Genomic DNA, 15,684 nt, shown 5'->3' with positions numbered 1-15,684 from the left:
CACCAGCATCCTTAGTAGTTACAGAAAGTTTTAATTTTAACAACTGAAAAGCTTTATGACAGTACCATGACTTTAATTGACAAAGAGCATATACAGTAATACTTTGACCTCTCACAACTATTGTGAAAACTGAAGTACAGAACAGAAAACTTTAGTACCATGTGGCTTTAGTACCATGTAACTTGCATTTCATGAGTAAGCATGTCAGTAAGCCCTACCCCTTGGTAAGGTCCTAGCGCCCTTGTACTTGTCACTGGTGAGGCCACACCTCCAATCCTGTGCTCAGTTTTGGGGCCCTCACTATGAGGAAGACCCTGAGAGGCTGGACTGTGTCCAGAGAAGGGCAATGAAGATGGAGAAAAACCTGGAGCACAAGTCATACAAGGAGCAACTGAAAGGTGGGGTTGTTTAGCCTGAAGAAAAGGAGGCTCAGGGGAGACCTTATTGTTCTTCTTGTAGTGAGGTGGGATTGGCCTCTTCTCCCACACAGCAAGTGACAGAACAAGAGGAAATGGCCTCAATTTGTGCCAGGGGAGGATTAGATTGGTTATTAGGAAAAGCTGGGACAGATTGCCCAGGGACATGGTTGAGTCACTATCCCTGGAGGTACTCAAAAGATGTGTAGATATGGCACTCAAGGATGTGGTTTAGCAGTGGACTTGGCAGTGCTGGGTTAACAGTTGGACTCAAAGGTCTTTTCCAAACTTAAATAATTCTGTGATTCCTGGCACAACCCCATCACAAAGTGGCAAACCAGCTTTCCTCAGTCCCTACTGATGTCATGGTTTAGGAATTGTATTCTCCAGTTTAGCCTTCCCTCTGAAACCACTCCAAGCCATGCACCATCATTCGCTCCCCCTTCCCCTGCATCGGGCTGGAGAGGAGAATTGGAGTCACAAAAGGTAAAGATCACAGGCTGAGACAAGAACAATTTACTAGAAACAGCAGTGCGGCAAGAAAACAAACAGTAAGAGCAACAATATTAATAACAAAAGTGTACAAAAGAGTGATTCCCACACAAAAATGGTCTCGGTGCAGCCCACAATCCAACCACAGCCATGCCCCCCCCTGCTCCCCCTGGCTCAGGACCAGCACCACATTTACTCCAGGAGAAGGAACCTCTTCTCCTTGGAGGAGACTCCCTTCCCCTGCCCCTGGCAATGATGGAAGGTGGCCTAGAACAATCTCCAGGTCCTAGCCATGTCCCTCCTGGCTGCTGCAGGAATTAACCCTGTCCTGGCTGGGAACAGGACAACTACTATTTCCCTCTACTGTGGGAAATAGTGCGAGCTTTGGTGAAGGGGATGCGACTGTATGGTGAGGCAAGAAATATACATAGAGAAGAGAAAAATTAATCAGGTTTAATAATGCATTTAAGTACTTACAAGTGGGGAGGGGTATAAAGAAAATTTCAAGAAATGAAACTTAAGGACTTCCTTGGCAAACATCTGCTTTAGTGGATTAGACTGGGAGTACAGCAGGGACACAAACTCTCAGCTCTTGAAAACCAAATTCCCAAGAAACTAGACACTTAAACTGAGGGGAGGAATCTCCATAATGCTCCTCATTTTCTTGCAAGACTGCAGCATCTGGCTAAACTACTGGTCTCCCAGCAATTTAAACTACCTTCAGCCTATGAGTAAGGTATGTTGAGCAACTGGCAGTAGAATGAGCACAAGTATCTGAGATAGAAACAGAGGAGGATGCTTGCAAAGCAACAGTCCTGCTATCAAAACAGGCCTTTCACAGCCCTGCTCTTAAACCTTTGTAAACACAACAGCAGGGGATTACATAAATGTAAGCATAGAAATGTGAAGACAGAAAGTCATGGATGACCAAAAAATGGGAAAAAAGGTCCAGTTTGCTCAATGTAACACTGCCCACTTTTCACCTGTTTTCCAGAATTTAGTCTCCAGTGTCTCTACCTACATCCAAGGGCACTTGAAACCATCCTATTTGTGATGTGAAATGGAAGTTCTTCGACCACAGACCAGTTACAGGTGCCCTCCTGCTTCTCCCATCAGTGACCAGGAGGGAAAGAAAAGGCTCCTGATCACTGCAGATCCACATTCTCTGTGCTTGCAGCAGTTAAGGAAAGCAGGATAAACCTGATGTCCACCTCGGTGAGCAAAGAGTCAGTATATATAATCTACCAAGACTCATAACTTTCAATTACAGAACACTATTGATAATAAATACTGATCCTATTCTGTCCAACGTCTAAAGAAACAATTAATTTACATTCAGAGAATGAGCACAGCATGGAAAAAGGAAAAAAAAAAATCCCAAAGCTAAATTCAAGCCATCTGGCAATATCTTTTAGACCAGCTAGACAAATTTCATTTACTTTTCCCAGGATCTCTTTATTCTCTCTGGTCTTGCTTCACTTACATGCAATGAATATTAATTTCTGTTCTATCTAAAGTACTTCTTACTAAGTTAATCAGGAGAGAAACTTAGCTAGTATTTCTTTGTTATATCCTTCAGAGTGAATGCTTCATTTTCAATTAAAGACTGCATTTAGAGAGAGTTATGTCAAATTTCTAGACATTTGGAATCACATCTTAAAAATCTAAGAGCCATTAGATTTCCAATGTTTATAATCTTAGGAAATACATGATAAATTTGTAGTATTGCAGTCCTGCTTTACTGCTGGCTGCTGTTTTGAGTACAAAGCTGTGTATCAAATAGGTAGTATTGAAGGCCAGGAAGAAGTTTTTCTATGTCATTTAGAAATACATCACTGTAACAAAAAGAAAATATCACAGAATCGCTCTCTGACACCCGTAAGTCTCCTCACATCACTCTTCTGAACTTGATGGCAATGACAGAAACTGTTAGTTGCTCATTAACATGTCACTCACTGAGCAGAACAGACATGAAGGAAGGACCCACCACAGGGTAAGAGTAGCACAAGGACAAGCAAGATAAGCTTCTTGACCACTTGAGCATTTGCTTTGGAAAAGCTTTCCACTGGAAACAGTAGGGCAAGGAGTCTACCATCCTTAAGGTGGATTTTAATGTATTTCCTACAGGAATTGATACACGATCTAGCGTTTTTGATAATGCAGGTATTGCCTAGAGGCTTCATCATTTTGTTTCAGAGACAAACAAGTTCTTTCTTTCACAGTAATTAACTACCTTTAAGTGGATACATCCTTTATGTCATTGTAACTCATTTACAGCAAAGCAACTATTAGAGAATTTTAGTTCAGCCTGAAGCCATGAGTGCCATCACATCTATTTTCTGCCTTGACTAAATTATACAGGATACAGAAAGCATCATCCTGCCAAGAAGCCTGCAGCTTGAGAGGCTGTTGTGCATTTATACATACGTGTATAAATAAAAAAGATGTTACATTCCTGAGATTTTGTTCCATGTTTGCAGATATTCTAGAGACAGAAATGGTTTCCTTTTCTTATCTTTCTGAAAATCAAAAGAAAGAAGAAACCCCAACAACATGAAAACCTCCTGAATTGTAACATTCCTGAATAAAGAATTCAATTAAATTTGCCATTGCTCTGTGGAGGATTACTTATGTCATAAAATAAATACAGGAGGCTTCAGACAGAAAAATTGTTTGAAGTTACATTGTAAACAAAACTCTTTAAAATGACAAATTTTACATTCAGTGTAATCAGATGTTCAATGTAATGAGGGTAGTTAGCTAAATCATTTGTCGTTAGATTCACTGATTATAATTGCTTCCTTAGCATAACAGACTTGCATTTACCTCCCAAAATGATATCCAAGAAAGCAGCAACATAGGGAGAAAAACCCAACAAAAAAAACCAAGAAAACTCAAACAAAATCCACTTTTTTTCCCCCCCTTTACTGCTTGCTTTAATTTTTCTTCTATTATGGCTGTACAACAGAGTACAGAAGTAGCTGCCAATAAGCCTGGACACAGCTGACTTCAAAGAATAGTTCCAAATCACACAGAATGGTAGGCAGGAAGGAAGGAACATTTTTTCCAGACTTTCTTTCTCTATTGATGCACAGGCGAGTTAATTACTATCCAGTGGTAATTAACACCCACACCAGTGGTGGGGATGTGCAGCAGCCCTCAGCTGTCTTTCCCACAGCATGATCCTATCTTTGGAGTAAAGAACTGGGTCATCAAATAATCAGGGGTGTCACAAAGAAAGTGCCATGCTGAGGATAAGAGAAAATTAATGGAAAAGCAGAACTCTCCTGACCCCACCTTCATCTATCATTTTTCTCATTTCCTCTGTACATTCCCAATCCTGGCCACCATAACATCAGAAAACAAATTTTGAAGGGGTTTAGATATCTAAATGCAAGCATACATTTCTGAAGAAGCATTAAAATTGTTCATCTATCTAAAAACCATTACTTTCTCTAATTTCTTATTAGCTAAAAATGATCTGCATAGACAGTTTTGGAATCCAAGCACGTCTATTGATGTGCAGTTTTCAGCACCTATAGACCACTGTCAGCAATGAAAGCAAAGCACACTGCAGAGGCACAGAAGCTGGAAGGAGGCTTGGTACAGCCACAGCCCTGCACCCTGCTGAATGAACTGTGCCCTGAACATCCTCTCTGCCTTTGTGGTACACCCCCTCCGTGCACAGACGTATCCAGGAAAAAACCTCCTATGGCACAGATGTACTTGGACTTTTCTGATTAAGCAGCTAACCAGAAGCACCTGTAGAAAACTGCATTTTAATAGAATGTCATAGGAGGGACACCTTTTACCCAGAATGAGAATTCACACTACAAAAAAACCTAAAAAAACTATCACCACCAGCAAAAAAATGATTAATCTGATAAAATGTCAAACAGAGGTAGGAAGACCAAAAGAGCAAGTTTTTTTTTTTTTTTCCTACTGCACACTCAAATTCCCATTCTGGGCCAGCAAGTCCAAACCTATAGTAACTTGGACAAACATTACAGAAGTTTTCATTCTGACACTGAAAGTCCATTTTCAAAAATGGCTTACTTTTTGCAGGAAGCTAACCCCAAACCCTATTTCTCTAAGGATAAAAACTGCTCTCATATCCAATTAAATGTTTTACTTGCAAGTCATTGTTCAGTCCAAAGACTGTCTGAGCTATGGCCATGCAGCTAACCTGTCTGTCAGGGTCTGCCCCAGCTTCCAACAGGCTTGCATCACAACCAATCTGACCATCACAGCACAGACCATAAGATTTATTTCTATTCAATGCAGTACGAGCTAACATACTGAACCCTGCTGCAGGAAATAGACCTCTATCAGTTATGAAGACCATATTCAAAGGACAGAATGTATTTTAAACAAATAATGCTTAAATTGTAATTTTGAAGCATTACTGCTTTAAGTTTACCCTCATGTTTTTACAATTACATGGCTCAAGACTTGCAGGACAATATTTAAATCAACCAAGCAGTCTGAGTAAATATAGTGCATTTGTGAGATTTTGTCATTCCTACCAGCATTTGTAGTAGTTACAGATTTGAACACCATTGTGTCCTGCACTGTTGAAGCAAAATAATGTCTGGTATCTGTAACAGCAAAAGGATTGATTCAGGGTGAAAAAAGCCTGTTCGAAAGTCAAGGAGTACCAAAGGAGGAAGATGGGGACAAGTAGAAGGAGGAAGGAGAACACAGAAAGGTCTCATTTAACACTGACCTCCATAGTGATCAGATACACAGGTACTTTTTAGTCTGCTGCTAAATTAGAAGACAACTGCTGAGCTATCAAACACCTAGTAATAAAGATCTTGAAAATCTCTGCTGACCTAATTACTTTCACTTGGATGTACTGAATGTTCCTGATTAGCAAACAATTTGATCAGGTTCAAGTTACATTGCTGGCAACTACTAGCACCAGCCAAGTTCTCAAACAGAATTTGAACATAACTTTATTTTCCTTACCAGTGTCACAGAAAGAGAATTGGTGAACTATAAATATAAGTGCAATTTGAAAAAAAAAATCCAGGATGATTAAGAATAATTGTGGGTTAGATGCTGAAAATGTCTCAGCAGAGTGAAATCTCATAAACTAGATATTGGTTGTTTTGTTGATTTTCTTTAAATAACATTTTTGTTTCAATAAAGCACTTCCCACATACTGCTGGCATAGAGGATGTTGCCTCAGGAATTGCAGGAGAACTCAAGCTTGTCTTAGAACAAAAGTTCCCATATTTTACTAATAAGATTCAAATAGCTAGGGTTAATTCCATTCCAGAAGATAGAGGAACATTTCCTCCATTCCACATAAGCACGAAATTCTATAACCAATTTTCAACTGTCTTTCATGCATTCTCATAAAAATGATGATCTTATCAATGACTATTTCATAGCTGAGGTAGTATTTGAAAAAGCCCCAAAGCAAGCACCATGAAAGACAGAAGTTTTTTTAATGATGTTCAAATCAGTGTCAAGGAGGACAAGTTTGCACCTGGATTTACTGCATCAGTTCTGATACTGTAGAAAAGCTGGTCAGAGTTCCAGAGTTATGAATGACCTCTGCAATAAAAGCAAAGGTTCAGCTTCTTGACTTAATGGCTATCCATCCTTCCTGAAATCCACTAAAAATTCCCTAATATATCTTTTGATTCATTCAAATAAATAACCTGTATATTAATCCTTTTAAAGCACATATCAGTATGAAATCAATTACCCAAAAATATTCTATGTACTAAAAGTTTAAGAAGACTTTACTACAAGAAATTAAGAGGTAGCTGAGCAAAAATGCTATTCATTTTTTAATTTACTCTCCTGCTTGTGTACATACCAAGCTAGGCCAAAATCTCTGTTTGCAGCTGGGACCACACACAACCAAGGGGTCTCTTTTATTTCAAATATTATTGGAACATTATTAACTCAATGCATCAGGAGTAAGAGAAGTTGAAATTGTTTCCTGAGTTCTCATCAAGGGATGCCTGGGCTGCAGTGTCACTGCCAAACATTGCTTTCTTTCCCACTAGTCCCACACTTTTTCTTCTCCCACACTTTTTCCATTGCCATTGCTCCCACTTGCTTTTGGCTGCTGTAGTGATGGAGAGATTAAAAAATGGTCATCAGATGGTCATCAAACAAGCAAGCAGAACATTCCTTTTCTATGGAGAAAGAACAGCTTCGGGGTTCTGTCTTAGATTACTTATTTTATTATTGATTAAGAGGTGGTGCATGGAGCATTTCTTCCACGTGAAGTATTATTGCACTTGAGTATATTTCTAGGGAATATTTAATTTCCTTTTTTTGTTTTTCTTCAGAGCAATTATCCAAATGTTAATATCTTTTGCTGCTGTTGTTACTTCATTAGATTCTCCTGGCCAAACACCTACACAGGCTAGCAAATAGCAGAACAAGAATGAAGCATCTGCTTTTCTGTTTTTCCTCTTCACATTTTGTCAGTTATTTCCTGAAGCTGTTTGTGCTGCACTTAAGAAATGGGTAGAGTTCACCAGAAAGCAAACAAATCAATTACTGAATGTTCTAGTCAGACATTAGAGAACTGAAAAAAACATAAATTCTTTTCCTGTTCTTCTGCCTGGGCAGAGATACCCATGGTAATTCTTGTTAATGATAAGTTTTTCATGGTAACTTCTTATGAAACTAGGCCTTGAAGCTTAGCAACTCATCAGAGCTGTGAGTCACAGCACTGTAAAGAGGAATGTACCTCATTATAGCCACAGCATGAATGAAGGACACAACTCATGAGGTAAGCAAGGTCAAGGAACATTAGAGCATAGAGTCAGGAAGAATCTTCATGGGAGGTTAAATTGGTCCTATTCATAGAAAAAAAACAACACAAAACATCTTGCCTTGTCTAACTGATAGACTCCCTTTCCAAAACTAGCTGATTTCATCTAGGCCAAATACTGGCATGACCAAAGTTTCTGTAAAACTGATTTATACCATAAACCTATTTTTTTCCCAATAGGAAGTGTGAATACAAGAAGATGGAAAACAGACTAAAGGAATACATTTATCATTGACATACAAATGCAGACAGAGATGTCACACAGAAAAATCAAATATACCATACCTACTGAATGAAATTGGCTTTAAAATCCCTTTTGCTATAGCAATACTTAGATTAAAACAGAATCTAGAAATCCCACTGCTTTAATAACAAATAAGTTAAATGATTTTGCAAGGTCCATGAAGAAAACCCTCCAGAGAGAACCAACAGGTAAAGGAATTGCAAAGAGATCCTCATTTATCTCCTTCACCCTTCTCCATTGTCCTTGAGCTTTTTTTAACTCCTGTTCTCAGCTGCCTTTATAAAATGCCTAATCGTCCTGGTGAAATGACTTTTCCATCCGATTCAAGAATTTTAGAAGTGAATAGATGTGGTTTTACCACAGCCCTTTGCACTCTTCAACTCACGTGGCAAGTAAGAACACTCAAACAGGTGTTTTGCACAGACACAGCGAGACACAAGAGTCATCTATGCACCCATTTTCCTTACTTTACCTCATAACTAACAGATTATTTTGTGCAATAGAAATTCTGCCTTAATGAAACTCCTTAATGAAATATGTACCAAAACACACAGCTGCATAATTTCTACATACACTGGCAAGTATGCACTCTGTAAGCCATAGCCATTGCTGATGCAGGCATCCAAATATGTCTGTATTCCCATTAGTATGGTGTGGTGTGGGGAGAAAGAGCAGGAAAAGAACATTATTTTTCAAGTCCTAGTCTGTAGAAATTAGGTAAATACAGTCTATAAAATCAGATCATAATGTGTAGTAATTCTGATACTCCACTTGTGATCAAGTAGACATTTCCTTCTCTACATGCATTATTACAACAACCTGGAGGCAATTACAGCTAAAAATTTTAGGATAAAAAAATTTTTATAAAAGTAACTAAACAGTACAGAAATCAAAAAAGTCAGAATCATGAATCTTGGATCTTACTCAATTGTGAACCCAAAGCCAATCACCCTACAACAGATTTCAGTTTAAAGCAGTGTCACAGAAACTGAGTTGAAAAACAGAACTCTGTAAGCTAATTCCAGGAACGTTGGTTTATTACCCACCGTAGCTTCTGGTTATACTGCTTGACTTTTTCTAGTGAGGCAGCATTAATCTGAGCTTGAAATTCTTCCACTGAAACACTGTCCCTGTAATAGTATCCTTCCATGCTCTCCAATGCTGTGAAAAGAGAAAGGAGAGCGGAAAAGAGAGAGATCAGTATTAAATATTTAATAATTGCCTTCTTTGTAGTTTTGTTCACACAAAAGTGAATTACTTTTTAACCCTGAGGCTGTGACCCTACTTTGAATCACTGAGCTGTTTCCATATGTCATCAAATTCATACAGATCTCACTTAAAAATTTCATTTACAAGAAAAATTATATTTCTTGCCCTGTGGAAAATATAAGAGAGAGCACTAATTTGAGTTCCTTTGCTTTAATTAAAGTACTCCTGCCTTTTGAATGCAAATGTGAGGTTTAATTGTGATACATATTGGAAGAAAACAGTAGAATGAGCTGGGGTAGTGGAAATAAAGGATCAATGTAACTCCCTAACAGAGGGAGACCTAATAACTTGGATGTGGAGCATCTCAGAGGCCTGGGACTCATTACCTAAGGGTTCCTCCAGTTATAGTCACTGATAATGTGAAAAATTTCTTCTAGATCAAGTAAAGCAAATTTTTCTGGATCTCTGAAAATTACCTAGAAGTTCCTTTTCAAGGTAAGTAAAGTCAAATACTTGTCTGTGTCCACCAAACCAAGGATGAATATTGCTACCATAACTCAGGAACTAAACAGAAACTTCAGTGAAAGGATTCTCATGAAAATTAGGACTGAAAATATTAAGATCTTCATATTAATAGGTCAACCACATTAAAACACAGACCTCAAATCTTGGTGAAATATGATTTTTTTTTTTTTTTTTTTTGTGGAGAAGCATTAAAGGCTTCACAATTGGGAACATTGCCACTTTAGAAATCCAAACACATTCTAAGAACTCATCACCCCATCAGAAAATGCAAGCCATAAGCAGAGTTTTCATGGAAACATGCTGCTGCCTTACAGCTTCAGCTGCACACAGAATATTAATTCTGCTTGTATTGCTTAATATGACCAGTTAATAAATAATTCATTCATTGTGAAAGAACATGCAAATTGCACTCCCCTTCTGTGCTTTCACAGTTTGTAATTCTACTTCTGTGCAAAAAATATTAAGTTTCAACAGTCAGACTTGATTCTTCTTTGGTTCTAAGTCACACCAGAAAGCTCAAACAAAAATACCCACTGAACTCAATTTATAACAGCATGTTAACACAAACAGAATTGATAATCCCTACTGCTTATTTCACTGGCATGAAGTTGGTTTTATTCAATTAGATTATCCAACCGGGAAACTCAGCCACCTGTGAGGCCTGGCAGGAGCACAGAGCTCTCAGAGCTCTGCCTCTGTGGGGCCACGCTCACAGGTGCAGCAGGGACTCCCAGGCTCTCTGCTTTGTCCCTGCCCTCTCTGCAGGATTCAACAATTTTTCTACCCAGTACATTAGGAAGTTCTTTTGTAAGGAAGCTTTCCTTACAAAAATGTTTTCTATGGCAGTCTTCAATCCAGGATAGGACATTATGGTGTGAAGACATAGAATTGGGAAAGCAACCTGGAAGAATGGGTGGAATCAGTGGCTAATGGGACCTGGTCTGCCCAGGGGCCCACTACTGTGCAGCCTGAGCAGGGCATCACAGGTATCTCTGTTGTTCAGTGCCTTTATCACTGACATGGAGGAGGTAAGACAAGTTTGCAGCTGATGCCAAACTGGGACAAGCAGTGGATTGCACCCAAGTGCAGGACCACATAAAGAGCCAGGCTCTTCACAATGGTACAAGCTGACAATCCACACAAATTGAAACAAGAGACATTTCAACTCAATAGAAAGAAAAAACCTTTTCACCACTAGGGCAGTCAAGTAGAGTAACAGGCTGCCCAGGAGGTTTTACAGTTTCTGTCCCTGAGTGCTTGCAAGACACCCAAGCCACCTGGTTTCATGCTGCAGCTGTTGCTCTTACGAGTGGGAGGTTGGAACAGAGGTCTCCTGAGGTCCCTCCCCATCTGAATTATTCTAACACTCTATGAAGAACTAAAAAAAAAAATTAAAGCTATATGTAATTAAAACACTATGTAACAATTTTAAATAAACAGAATTTTCATTTAAATAGCGTCTTTAAATTTATCGTTGGGATCTTAAGTCTAATGAAGGAAATGGAGAAATCTAAATGCCAATAGCAATATCTCAACAGCCCCGGTCCTGCAAGCCAGGATCCTTTTGAATGTGTACACATTTGGGTATACGGTTGAACAAAACTGTTTTTTACAAATGGAGAGACAGATAATACAGCCCGGGTAAACAACAAAAATATGATAGTGCAAATCATGTTAAATGTTGACTTGTAATTTTAGGCATGGAGCTATGACACTCCAAATAGAGAAACACAGAGATAAACAGTCTGATGGGCACTGACCTGTGCCTCTGACAAGGTATCCCAAAAACATGATTTTCTAAATGTTCCATTTGAAAATAACATCAACCTTTGTATTTTAGGCAGGAAACAACTTACCTATATTTAGATTGGAGGAGCAAAAATTCACTTCACAAAGAAACTTAAATAAGATTTCTACATTAGTAGCTAATAAATTTCAGTTACAGATGGGAATCTACTGAGTTAGTTTGATGGCAGGTCAGCCAAACCTCATAGGAAAAAAGTGAAAAGTAGAATCCCAATCCACTCATTAATGAGGTAAAAAACCTGCAAAATAATGATTTTTACACTAGAATTTAAAGACTTATCCAGGACTTCTTATTCTTGGAGTCCATTGGACTATTTTAGAGGATGCACATTGAAAATTAAAGACATTTGATATTATAAACAAAGAAGAAACTTTCCATTCTACTGAAAAATATTAAGCAGTTGTAAACACTTGAATGGATCCTTATCCTTTATCTGACTACAGATATGCTTATCCTAAGAATCAAAATTTTTTTGACTATTGGAAACTGAAGTGGAAAAAATTTTGCTTAATAAATCCCATAGCACACCAAATCCCCTCCCCAATCTAAAAAATCCAGCATTTCCAGGAATTCAGCTGAACCAAGGTATTTTCTGTTCCCTCTCAAGTGCTTTTTTTGTCTGCTCTGCTGAAACTTGCCTCCTGCTCAGTGTTCTCATTTCTCCCTATGACTGAAATCAATCTATTCAAAAGAAAACCACTGAAGTCTTCATTAGTTTGTTTAAAAATCTAACTCCAAAGATCTTACTTTTTAAAAATTGTGTGTTCTAACTTTATTATAAGTTCATCTATTTATTAATGTTTCTGTGCACTATTTTCTTTTACATCCCCCTTGTCTATCAGAGACCAAGCTCCCTGCTAAAATTTCATTTGTATGCCTGACTTCTGCCTGTGCCACAGAGACTCTGAAAGCCTTTCACAAGGTGTGGAGTATTTTCAGCTCCCTGTGAAATCAAAGGCGGCTCAGGGCAATCAGCAGCTCACATTCACCATCTCAGTGGAGCAAACTTCACACTCCTTATGGCTGTAATGACACTGCAGCTAATGCAGGCTGCCTGCAATTTATGAACAGCCTGAGCATCAGCGCCACCATTCCTCACTTTGTAATGTTTGCAGAGCAATAGCTACACAAGCCTGAAAATGCTATTTAACTCTTCGTAACATTTTCAGGAGACAGAATTCCCAGAGGGATAACAATTTAGTCCTCAAATATGAAGTAATGGGAAAAGATGACGATAGCATTTGAAAAGCAAAACACTTTTAAGGGAAGTTTCATGGTCTGACTATTGTCCATTAATGGCTAAAAAGAACAAAACAATGTTGATAAATGAAGATTCACTCTTTGTGGTTGGAATGATGGAACTGGCATAAACTTAAAAAATAGAGGCATGGTTATAAATTTTTATTACAGACATCCAAATTTCTTCAATTTACATTTTAATTCCAAGTCCTCAAAAATTGCCCACATTAAACAACATCTAAATATAAGCACTGTACCCTTATGACTACGGAGGATTCAAATCAGAGTAAATAAGTGAGAGTTTAGAGAGAGTTAGCTATTATGTGAAAAAAGCAGGGCAGGGTGAATTTAACCTCAAGTTACCTTGTGAAAAAAGCACTGGGTGGATTTTGAATCCTCCTCCATTCTTCAGCCTTTGTGGAAGCTGTTCAAAGTGGTAACCATCAAGGTAGAAGTAAACCTTCAGTGTTTGCCGGCTTCCTTCTGCTTGGTATGTGATTGGTACATCTAAAAATACAGTCAGTGTTACAATTCGATTGTAAGCAATGACACATTCTTTTCCAGAAACTGCTGCACACAAAATCCATGCAGTTAGATAAAAAAAATCACTGCAGACACAACGTTCAGTATTTTTCATTATACACTGTTTCCATAGATGAGTCTCCAAGTTGAAAACAGTAACAACAAACATAGCGACTTGTATTAGTATTATTATTACACAGTTTTTTTACTGTGAGCATAAATCACATTGTACCTAAATGGTGAAGATTACAAAGGAACATTTTCATTACTAATGATAATAAGAAAATACTTTTCTCTCATAGATTATGCAGAATCATAACTGAAAAAAATAAAATTTTGCCAGTTCTTGGGCTACTGTAAACATAGAGTGACTGTGGTGGCAGCATTTAAACCAAAAGAAAATACAGAATTCATTACAATCCTTGAACACATGATGTTCCTGTTTATTAGCACAGACACCTCAGTTGAATGACCCTGCAATATGAACAGTTCATTACATAGGTACAGCATTAGCTCCACATTAGGAGGCCCTCCTGGAACTGCATTTCCATGCTGTCACTGGATTTAGCAGGGCTTCTTTCGAAAACACTCTGAGCAGGGGTCGTACTTGAATCAAACCGAAATAACTGTGGTCTTACACAGGCTAAATCCTACCTGACTATCAGCCCTGAGCTACTGAATTCTCCCAAGCAGAGGCAGCTTTGTGGAGAAGCTTTCTGTCTTCTGGTTTTGGTTACTGCAGAAGTTCTCTCCAGTGTGGTCTTAATCCAGCAAAGGAATTGTTTCAGAAGGGCTTGATGTGAAGCAGACATGCTTTCCTCCCTTCCCAGGGGACTTATGAGACAGGAAAAAAATGAGGCCTTTTTGCTCACCAAAGTTCACTGCAGGACAATATCTACTGGCTGAACATATATTAATAAAGGAATGGCTGAAAATGAGCAAAGTGTACAAACAGCAGACTGCAAAGACAGTCCTTTCCTGCTGAGTTGGGCAAGTTTTGTGAGTAAGGGTTCAGGACCCTGATCATCTGCAGCAGCAGGTCTCAGAGAAAGCTTCTTGCCCAATTTAAAGTGATCCTAATAGTGCCTGTCCTGTCCTCTCAAGGAACTCTTCAAAGAGTCATTTATTTTTCACACAACAAAATGAAATGTGGTTTATGCTTCTTCGTCTCATATCAGCTGCGTTTCCCTACCAAGACCTTCAAGCTATTTTTACACACTTCTTCAACAACAGCTGGGTCTTCCAGGGACTTTCCTGATGCAGTCACATACTCCCAATGTTCATATACTCCCAAAATTCAGCTAAGCAAACAATTTTGCCCCCAGGGTTACTGACATTGCCAGATAATGATTCTGCAGTGTCACCCATGACAGCAGTATTTCAGCACACTTAGGAGTACCTGGAGAGCTATACATATACTTATTCTCCATAATTCCAAGTTGTATAAGATTCCCTGTGGGAGGTGATGTTCTAGGAATAAAAAATGTTACAAAACCAGAAAAACCCAGATATTAATTACTCACTTGCAACTAGTGGTTCTGGCTCTGATTGTCTGAAGTAGAACGTAACTTTTTCCAAGTCAAACAATGCAACCAATGTATCTTCTAGCATAGCCTGTTCATCAGCCTAAAAAAGGCAAAATAAAAATTGCAAAGGTCATCTCAGCCAGATGTTTTCCCTACCAGAAATAATATAAGAGAGCAGAACATAAAATTAACTAGTGTTGCACAACATTCACTGCTGCAGCATATAACCTATTTAACTCCTAGATGAGGTAAACACTTTTGTTTCTATTGGCATTTTCCCTTTTATTACTAGTTCAGGATTATTAAAATTAATTTTATCACACCATTTTACCACACTAATTAATAGGTAATTTATAGCTACCATTATTTCTTATGTCTTTTAATTGAGTCATTCTGTCATTATTCTGTAAGACACCAGATTCTGAATATCACAGACCTTGTCTTGCCACCAGGTCTATCTTGTAAAGCAACAGAAGAGATGTGCGGAAACTATAGCTTTTTAGCAATTTTCTTCTAAAATTTCCATAACTTTAGGATTTCACTTACAAGCAACATATAAGAGTTTATTGTATCCACTCTAAACACCAATAATTGAACCAGAAGCTCAGAGAATTTACAGCTCAGGATGACTTGCACTTCACCTGCAAAACTCTAGGTACAAATCAAGTACACAGATGTGCCAATATTCTGATTTGCACCTATAGTTCACTCTGTATGCCCCTGAGCTAAAGAGATAGTTAAAGAGATCCAGGATTTCTCAAGACACTTAACTGAACCTTTAAAAAGGAAAATAGTAATCTACAATTATGTTTATCTTGATTTAACTATGCAGACCAGTTATAGCTTAAATCAATAATCACTTAAAGTAATTCTATTCCTTATACAGCCCTCCCCTGGCT

The 15,684-nt window shown here is 38.3% G+C and overlaps 1 protein-coding gene across 2 annotated transcripts in view; it reads right to left on the bottom strand.

The window, feature by feature from the left end:
• The window catches only part of PREX2 (phosphatidylinositol-3,4,5-trisphosphate dependent Rac exchange factor 2), a 171,471-nt gene that overhangs the window by 36,315 nt on the left and 119,472 nt on the right, over positions 1-15,684 (bottom strand). For both annotated transcript variants that reach the window (XM_058820960.1, XM_058820970.1), the window contains 3 exons: positions 14,783-14,885; positions 13,101-13,244; positions 9,004-9,118 (listed from right to left, as the gene is read on the bottom strand). In XM_058820960.1, coding sequence (XP_058676943.1) covers positions 9,004-9,118; positions 13,101-13,244; positions 14,783-14,885 — 362 coding nt within the window. The remainder of the gene's footprint in view (positions 1-9,003; positions 9,119-13,100; positions 13,245-14,782; positions 14,886-15,684) is intronic.

This window comes from Ammospiza caudacuta, chromosome 1 (assembly GCF_027887145.1).
Source record: "Ammospiza caudacuta isolate bAmmCau1 chromosome 1, bAmmCau1.pri, whole genome shotgun sequence".
Classification (NCBI taxonomy): Eukaryota; Metazoa; Chordata; class Aves; order Passeriformes; family Passerellidae; genus Ammospiza; species Ammospiza caudacuta.
This window is presented reverse-complemented; position numbering and strand designations above follow the sequence as displayed.